Source organism: Chrysochloris asiatica, unplaced genomic scaffold (genome assembly GCF_000296735.1).
Source record: "Chrysochloris asiatica unplaced genomic scaffold, ChrAsi1.0 scaffold00113, whole genome shotgun sequence".
Taxonomy (NCBI): domain Eukaryota; kingdom Metazoa; phylum Chordata; class Mammalia; order Afrosoricida; family Chrysochloridae; genus Chrysochloris; species Chrysochloris asiatica.
This window is the reverse complement of record NW_006408631.1, coordinates 5,303,751-5,313,060: the sequence shown is the minus strand read 5'-3', so window position 1 is coordinate 5,313,060 and position 9,310 is coordinate 5,303,751. Positions and strand designations below refer to the sequence as shown.

Here is a 9,310-nt window from a genome sequence, read left to right as displayed (position 1 = left end):
ACAGCCTTGGAAACCCTGTACAGGGTCGCTATGAGTCGGAACTGACTCCACGGCACATAACAACAGCAACCAGTTACTAACAGAAAATCTATGCTAGAGATCTTTGTTTTCCCTCATCATAGGCATCATAAATAGACATCTAAATTTACAAAGGTAATGCATTCTTGCATATTGAATCAGACTGCTTGCCATCACCTCCAATCCTAGCCATCGTCTCTAACCTAAACTAGTAAAATAACCCCCAAACTGATCTTCCTTAAGTCATCTTTGTACCTGTGTAATCTTTTCCCTGCATAACAGTGATTTTTTTTGACATCAGATAATACCATTTCTTTACTCAGAATACTTTATTGGCTTCTTGCCTCATTTAGAGTAAGATCACAAGTTCTTTACCTGGTTTGCAAGAACTTAATGATCATCTTTCCCTCCCCTTATCTGTTTGTCTGTCCCTCCAACCGCTTCTTGCTCTATCCATCTGCATTCACACTTACCTTCTTGATGATTTCCAAAAATAAGTCTCACAGGATTTTTGCAATTTAAAAAATTATATTTCATGTGCTACTGTGAGGTTTGTTGTTTTCAAAATGGTTTGCCTTTATCAGTCACAGCACTCAGAAACAGGAGCTTCAAGATCTGTATGTTTGCAGTTTGTATGAGTTGCCACCAGATGGTGATCTTTTTATGAAATAACAACCCACTGTGGTGGAATCAATTTTGACAAGATGGAAAAGAGGGTGTTATTGTCTTCAAATTCAATTCTGATGCCCTTCAAACTGCTTTTCATCCCCTCAATTCACAAAAGAGCTCTGGTAGTATAGTGGTTACAAATTGGGCTGCTAACCTCAAGGTTAGCAGTTCAAAACTACCAGCTGTTCCACAAGAGAAAGAGGGGGCTGACTTTCTGCTCCCATAAAGATTTATAGCCTCGGAAAATCTTTACAGGGTCACTATGAGTTCAAACCAACTTCAAATGTACACCACCACCACCACCATTCAAAATTCTCTGTAGTTATAAAGGATTTGTTTCCATTCAAATGGGCTCTTTAATATTTTTCTTTAGTTTTATTATGATATTATTTCCAATTCCCATACTATCAGAAATTGTGTTTTAAAGCAACAAAATTACCTTTCTCCTTTAAATATTATATATCTAGTTTCAATATATCAAAATGTACCTTTAACAAAGTGTTCTTATAATATTCAACTCAGTTTTTTCTTAAGTAATAGACATTTTATTCTACTGATTTGAAGCACAAATTGACATGTTCATTTAGGCTAAATAATCCTAAGATTTGGTAATAAAAGTTTTTCAAAATAAAATACATTCATAAATGAGTGTACACTTGAATTTAAATTTATATGCTATGCATTATTTGAAGTGTGTTTTTCAAACATGAATAATGGCACTTATTTGTTTCCTAAATTTAGAGTATAAAAAAGGTTAAATGAGAGAATGGAGAAACTTCACTGAGATAATTGTTTTGAAAATGATTTTTCTTGGTAGCAATACCCCACAAAATATCCTATAAAGAAGATATAATCTGAAATTAATGTCAAATAATTTAGAATACATTTCAATATGAAAGAAATAAAAACAAAAGTAAATCATTCTAATAAATAAGTCCCTCAGCCTATAAATAAATGAATGTGTGGGTGAAGTGGGCGTGTCCCAAATTGAAGACCATCATGCAAAATGTTGACTCTTAATGACTTTGGAAAATAAACATTTACTTAGTTACTATAAGTAATGCATTTAATATGTATTTGCATAAATATCAGAAGGAAATAATTTGAAAAAAAGACACTTGTAATTTATGAAATATACATTGGTGACACTCTAACAAAGTCATCTCCGCATGCATAAAACCAAATTCATTTATAATCTTTAAATACATATCTTGAAACCATTTAATTAAAAGCCTTGAATTGTTTCTTTTCCTCAGATACACATTTTCCTTGAGAAGCTCTAAAAAGCACCTGGGTTAGAACTAAAATTTGAACTGAATTTTTCTAAGCTTCAAGAGTAGCTAAGAAATTTTGCCAAATCTACAGCTTTAGAAGTAGTCAACTTCACTTTCTATTTATGATTTTCTTCTGCTCTACCAGAAGTGGGTTACTCTAGTTGAGTGACCCTCTCTAAATTTAACTTGGCAGTGTTTCCCCTCCATTTTCAGTCCAATAAAACAAATCTAGTAATGATGAAGTGCACATTTACAACCTTTTCAGATCATGTTTGGGTTAAAGTCAGCTTCTAATTCTACCTATACCATACACCATATTTGTTTAAAGAACTGGTCTTGACATGACTGAAAAAAAAAAAAAACCAAAAACTAAATGAAAACATTGTTACATTTAAAAGAGAAAGGAAAAACAAAACAATAAACAACTTGTATTTTATAGAAACGAAGAAAACAATTATTTACAATATAGACATGTATTTCCAAGTTGGAGTCTTCTTGCCATTTTACAAACACAAAAAATGTATTTCCTAGACATCAGTGTAAAGTAAATACTGTAAAAGCTTGCTTTAGTAACTGCATTTAGACTTCATCAAGTACAACTCTAAGTGTTGCTGTATTTCTGCTATCCCCTAATGGTCTCTTTTCTTCCCCTCACAGTAAAGGCCAACATTATGTGCAGAAACATACATTGAGCCAGTATATTCATTGGGTTTATGCAATTCTCAGTTTACTCTGAGGGTGACAGATGAAAACATCAGTAAGCAAGGCCAAGATTTGATTTAGAAAATGTTTTTAGAAATCTGATAAGAAATAAACCCTTAATCACCACAGTCTGTGATCTACAAATAACACAGCAAATGCACTTAAGTGTTTGCACTAGTTTTAGCTGTTGGCACTAAAAATAATCAACCAGCAAATCTATACAGTTTGTAAGCCAACCAACAATCAAGCTCACTGCCAGTGAGTTGATTCTGACTCCTAGCAACCTTATAGGACAGTGTAGAATTGTCCCATACGGTTTCCAAACCGTAAAGAAATCTTTACAGAAACAGACTGCTGTACCTTTTGCCCCAGATTGGCTGGTGAGTTCAAACCACTGGCTTTTCAATTAGCAGTTGAGTGCATTAGCCCTGGTATCATCAGGCTCTCTTATGTAAACCAGTAAATAAAAAAAGGGAATATAATAGCCTCAGAACAAAGGTGTTAGTTTAGCAATTTGATGTTGCAGAACCTTTGTAGCTTTTATCAGACCAAAGGATTACTAATTACCCTTGCTTTCTTCCTCTCTTTTCCTGTAAGCTTTATTTAACAGCTGGATTTCCTCCTGGTAGCCATCCCTCTCTTGGTGCTGCCTTTTACTATTCTGCCTGTGTGCTTCAACTGTATCTGGAATGGAGATGTTAATATCACCATCAGGATTACTCGTGGGCAAAAAGAGGGAGTATGAGGCTGTTTCCCCCAAGTCACAGGAAACAAATCTGTTCTCTTTCCGTGAGTAGCGTAGAGATGGAGACCTGACTTGTGTAGAGGACTGGCTGATGTTGCTAATGATGGACACAGTGTCCAAGGCCTCTTCATTATCACAGATTTCAAGGACTTCCAAGTGTATTTTCACATTGGTGTCTGCAAAAGTGGAGGGAGAATCCTCTGAGTTTGGTTCGTGGCCAACACTTTTGGATCGATAGACTTCTATTTTCTTAGACGCTGGGGTAATTTTTTGGCCTTCTGCACTTACTTCATAGGTTGAAAGAGACAAGGTTTTCCCAGTAGGAGCTTGGAGAGACACAGTTCCTTGGAACGCACACAAAGGAATGTCAAGGGCACCTCCGGCACGCTGGGGACAAAAACAAAATGATTATTATCAAAAGTAGACTTCTGAGATTGGCCAGTTAGAGACTTATTTATTCATCACAATGATAAAGTTTTCTATTTCAGATATATCCCTTTAGAAAACTTGTTGATGTTGTTAAGTTTCATCGAGTCAGTTCCAACTCATAGTGACCCTGTAAGGGGTTTCTGAGAAGTGGCTGATGGTTTCAACTGCCGACCTTGCAGTTAACAGTCCAGTGCTTATCCTACAGTACCACACTAGAAAACTTACAAGATTTAAATTCTGCTACCAAAGCCTCAGGTTTTAAAAAAGATGTTTATCTGTGCTTTATTGACTATGCAAAGGCAGTTGATTATGTGGATCATGACAAACTATGGACAATATTGCAGAAAATGAGTATTCAGGAACACTTAACTGTGCTCATGAGGAACCTGTACATAGACCAAGAGGAGTTGCTCAAACAGAACAAGGGAACACTAAATGGTTTAAAATCAGGAAAGATGTGAGCCAGGGTTATATTCTTTCATCATACTTATTCAGTTTGTATGCTGAGCAAATAATTTGAAAATTCGATTATATGAAGAAGAACATGGCATTAGGATTTGTAGAAGACTCTTTAACAACCTATGATATGATATGCAAATGATACAACCTTGCTTGCTGAAAATGAACAGGATTTAAAATATTTACTGACGAAGACCAAAGATTACAACCTCGGTATCGATTGCATTTTCATGTAAAGCAAACAAAAATCCTTATCACTGGAGCAGTAAATAACATCATGATATATGGAGAAAAGATTGAAGTTATCAAAAACTTCATTTTGCTTGGATCAATCATCAACAATCATGGATGCAGCAGTCAAGAAATCAAATGATGCATTAGGCACATCTACTGCACAAGACCTCTTTCAAGGGTTCAAGAGCAAAGATGTCAGTTTGATAACTAAGGTGCGCCTAACTCAAGCCAGGGTATTTACAATAGCCTCATATGCATGTGAAAGTTGAACAGTAGTTAAAGAAGCCTGTACAAGAATTGATGCATTTGAGTTATGGTATTGGAGGAGAATATTAAAAGTACCATGGACCACCAGAAGAACAAACAAATGTGTCTTGGAAGTACAGCCAGAATGCTCGTTAGAAGTCAGGATGGACAGACTTCGCCTCTCACACTTCAGACTATCAGGAGAGACTAGTCCCTGGAGAAGGACATCATGCTTGGAAAAGTGGAGGGCCACTGAAAAACAAGAAGACCCCCAATGAGATGGATTGGCACAGTGGCAACAATGGGTTCAATTGTAGCGAAGATTGTGAGGATGGTGCAAGGCAGTGCAGTGTTTCATTCTGCTGTGCATAAGGTCACTGTGGGTCAGAGCGGACTCAACAGTACCTAACACCACCACCACCACCACCACCAAAGCCTCTTAGCTCAGTTTCTGGTTGGTCAAAGCTGATACCTAAGTGAGGGCAGTCAGGAACATTTCCTTGCAAATAAGGGACATATTTCCACAATATGGTTTGGAAGCAGGAGATGTTTCCAAAAGGGCAGAAGCTGGACATGTGGAACAGAATGAATATTTACAATATAGAATTGCTTTATTATTTCTGTTATATACTCAGTTACATAGAAACGTTTGTATAGGTTACAAGAATACAGACAATGTTATCAAAATGCAGTTTTTTCTCCTGTTTAACTGCCAGAGCAAATGATCGTTGCAGAGCTGTGACTCTGAGTACAAAGGATATTTCAGTCGTTAAGCTTAAGCATACATAAGAGGAACCAAATGTCACTAGAAGTGAGCTACAGTATGCTTAGTTTTCTTATTTGATGACAGAGTAGTCAGTCACCAAAATAAACCCCATAATAGAGAACTCCCCCACAGCTCTATAAAAACTTGCCTGGAGGTTTAAACCTCTTATATTACACTTTGGTTATGAGGGTTTTCTTTCTTTCTCCCTTCCTTCCTTTTTGAACTGTACTCATTATTTACAGGTTTTAAGAAATGAAAAAGAAAATTAGATTGACTGTTAGGAAAGTCTGTACTTCACATTGTTGATTCATATCTTCATACTTTCCACCGACCCCTTGATTCACTGCATGTGAGGCTTAGAAGAGAATAATGTGCCAAACCACTAAAACGATGGCTCTTAAGTAGAATCACTGGATTAGCAGTACCAATGTTTTGGTAACTTGTTAAAAATGCAAACTTTGGGGGCTCATTCCAAACCTGCCAATTCACAAATTCAGGGAGTGAAGTCCAGCAATCTATGTTTTAATAAGACTTCTAGGTCATTCTGGTGCACAGTAAAGTTTGAAAACTATCACTGTAACTAAAATGTTGTAGCACAAAGAAGAAGGGGGAAATAAATAGGCAACATTTAACACATTCACCTACCATCAGTCAAGTTTGGATTCACGAACTGGGTTGGGTTAAATGCATCTATCTGTATACTAGGGGAAATGGCATGGATATTCATGGTGTTTTGCCAAATGAGGTTGATCCACTGTCCTGGTTTGCCTGGGACTAGCCCAATTTTGGGAAGCACAGTGGCTCCATATGATAAACACTGGACTGCTAACCACAATGTCTGTGATTTGAGCCCACCAGCTGCTCATTGGAAGACAGATGAGGCCTATACAGGGTCACTGTGAGTTGGAAATAACTTGGCGGCACTTAACAACAACATCTTCCCAATTTTACACTTGGAAAGTTTACAATTTTATACCTGGAAATTCCATGTATATTGCTATGGGTCTTTTGCATCTGGATTTAAGAATGGCTGGATAATACACTGGACCACAAGGCTGGTATGAACCTCAAGGCTGGCAGTTCAAACTCCTGGAAACCCTATACAGGGTTGCTATGAGTTGGAACTGACTCAACAGCACATAACAACAACAGAGCTCCAGGAACTAAGACCAAAGCCTCACTCTTAGAGAACAGTTTGTATCCTCTTTTATTTAGAGGTGCCTTTAAGGGAAGGGACAACATGAGCTTCATTGGGGGTACCTTCATGCCTCCTACCATGAATTTAGGGGCAAAGAAAAATACAGTCTGGGTTATGCAAGGCAAGTTAGCAATCTTTCCCAGTTTCTCCCTACAGAGAGGTTTTGAATTATGCTTAGTCACGAAAGCACCTGGAAATCTAACTGTAGGGCTTTGCAATATGTGACATTGCAGGATAAACACTGGACTGCTAACCATAAGATTAGCAGTTTAGACACATCAACTACTTCTTAGAAACCTTACACAGGGTCGCTCTGAGTCGGAACCAACTTGATGGCCTTAACAACAACAGTTTTGAAAACTTGCACCCAAAAGATCAGGTTACCTTTCTCCTGAGGCAAACGACTTCATTCACTCCACATGTGTGATGTTGGCTGAAGCCATAGAGAAAGAAGTATAATCATTAGGTACATTCCTATACCAAAGCATTATCTGGGTGGGTTTCAGGGGTGACACTTTCACAAAGATGAGGTGGCCTTCACCTATTTTGTATTCACCCATTTATTAACCATTTACTGAGTGCTTTTTTTTTTAAATGTTTTATTGTGAATTATATGATAGTTTACGTGGGAGAACATTAGTTATACATTCATTCTATCATATATCGTTTCATTGCCATGGTTACAATCCCCTCTATTCATCATCAGCCAACCACAGGGTATACCCTGCAAGCCTGCCCTCTACCCCTACCACCCCCCACCCCACCAGTCGTCAGCACACAGCCCCTCTCCCTTTCTGGGTCTAAAGTCCCCAGCCACTCCATCTCTCCATGTCATTGTCTCTGCCTCCATCTCTGGCATCACTGCTTCTCTGGGTAGGGTCCCGCTTTCTGCTCTTCTCCCTTCATGGTCCCAGGGACCTACGCTCCTAGACTGGAAAGTTAATCACTCCCTTCCTTGCTATAAAACGTCTACCTTTATATTTCCAACCCTCACAATCAGTCCTGATAACAATTATTCACTATTGTATCACAATTTCATCAGCTCCGCCTAGACAGATTGGATACTACTCATTGGAGATTCTGCCTTCCTCCATGCCCCCTGGCTCTAGGTTCCCTCTGGAAAGCTTGTAAACCAGTCACTTCTTGCCTTTGTAGCATCCCCCCGCCCCATTTTGGGTAGCCAATGTCCAAGTTGCCCATCCCTGTCTACTCTGTGTGTGGAGGGGTGGGAATGATTCTTTCTGTAAGTATTTGTTCCCTCTTTTTAGCTACTGCTTCCATAGGTGTAGGTCAAGTTCATCAAATTGTATCAGATTACTCTTCTTTTCCTCTTCTTTCTTCTTCTGGTTGAGCTCTGATAATCCAGTCATTGAAGCCAGGTACTGAGTGCTCTTTATGTGGAGGATTTTGAGCTTGCATTGGACATGCAGTTATTGTTTCTAGAAGCTGTCAAATTGATTTTAAACTCATCGTGACTGTGTGACAAAGTAAAATTACCCCATAGAGTTTTCTAGAGTTTTTATGAAAGTAGACATCAGATTTTTCTCTCATCAAACTGCTGGGTGGGCTCAAACTATCAACCTTTTGACTAGTAGTGAAGTGCTTGACTGTTGTGCCACTTGGGCTCCTTGAATTGGTTATACCGAGATATTGTCTCTTCATTCAAGGACCCCACAGTTAATTGGGTGATAAATTGGTAGGAACAAAGATTTTGGAGTTCATGGAAAGATTAACTCTGCTAGAGAGATTTCATATATGAGTGATGGCATTTGAAATTGATTTTAAGGATTAGCTGGAATGAGGGGGCTTAAAAATTTTTGTGAAAAAATGGAATTAAAAGATAATGGAATCTTCCCATGAACTCTTTGAAGCCCCTTCATATTTTCTGAGCGAAGAAGTGGGAATCATGACAGGCTCTCAAAGCACAAGTTGTAATGATGCAGGGTGAACAAAGACTTGGTGTGCTCTGAACCAATGAAAAGTGTACTTGTAGCCATGGTATTGGGTGGAGATGTGGGAGTTGAGGCTGGAATCACAAGTTAGGGTGTAAAGGTAAAGGCTCTTCTTTGCCAAACGAATGAGTCTGTTATTTATTCTGTAGGCAAAATGGAATAGACATTTTTTTAGAGTAGAATAAGATGCTTACATTGTGTTTTAGGAAATCACCTTTTTTTTTCTTTTTTTTTGCATATGTACATTCAGAATTTTTATTTCAAAACAAAAGAACCACGGTTAACATTAATAATAGAAAATTCATTTGGGAATATTCACAATCTGTTCACTGAGAAATGAGGAAAACTTCCAACTTGCATTACTGCTAACCCAGTTTTTGAGGAACTAGAAGTAGAGGTGCGGTTAAATTAGAGGGAAGTCACTTCTTTCAAAAGAACCCCATAGCTATGTGGTTTTTAGCCAAAGACTCAATGACCAGAGGGAATCATGAAAACTGAGAAAATAACTGGTCATAGGTAGGGATTTGGCTAATGGATTTGTAATGTGTAAACACCAAGGAGGGAGGGAGATGAAAATGGGAAGAGAAGGTGAGGGTCATCAGGGTCCAGTCACCTTCT

At 38.1% G+C, this 9,310-nt stretch overlaps 1 protein-coding gene across 1 annotated transcript in view; it reads right to left on the bottom strand.

Moving 5' to 3' along the window:
* Nucleotides 1-3,222: 3,222 nt before the first annotated feature.
* GPR149 (G protein-coupled receptor 149) overlaps nucleotides 3,223-9,310 on the bottom strand; it is an 85,435-nt gene continuing 79,347 nt past the window's right edge. The window contains exon 4 of the mRNA XM_006867959.1: nucleotides 3,223-3,795. Coding sequence (XP_006868021.1) covers nucleotides 3,223-3,795 — 573 coding nt within the window. The remainder of the gene's footprint in view (nucleotides 3,796-9,310) is intronic.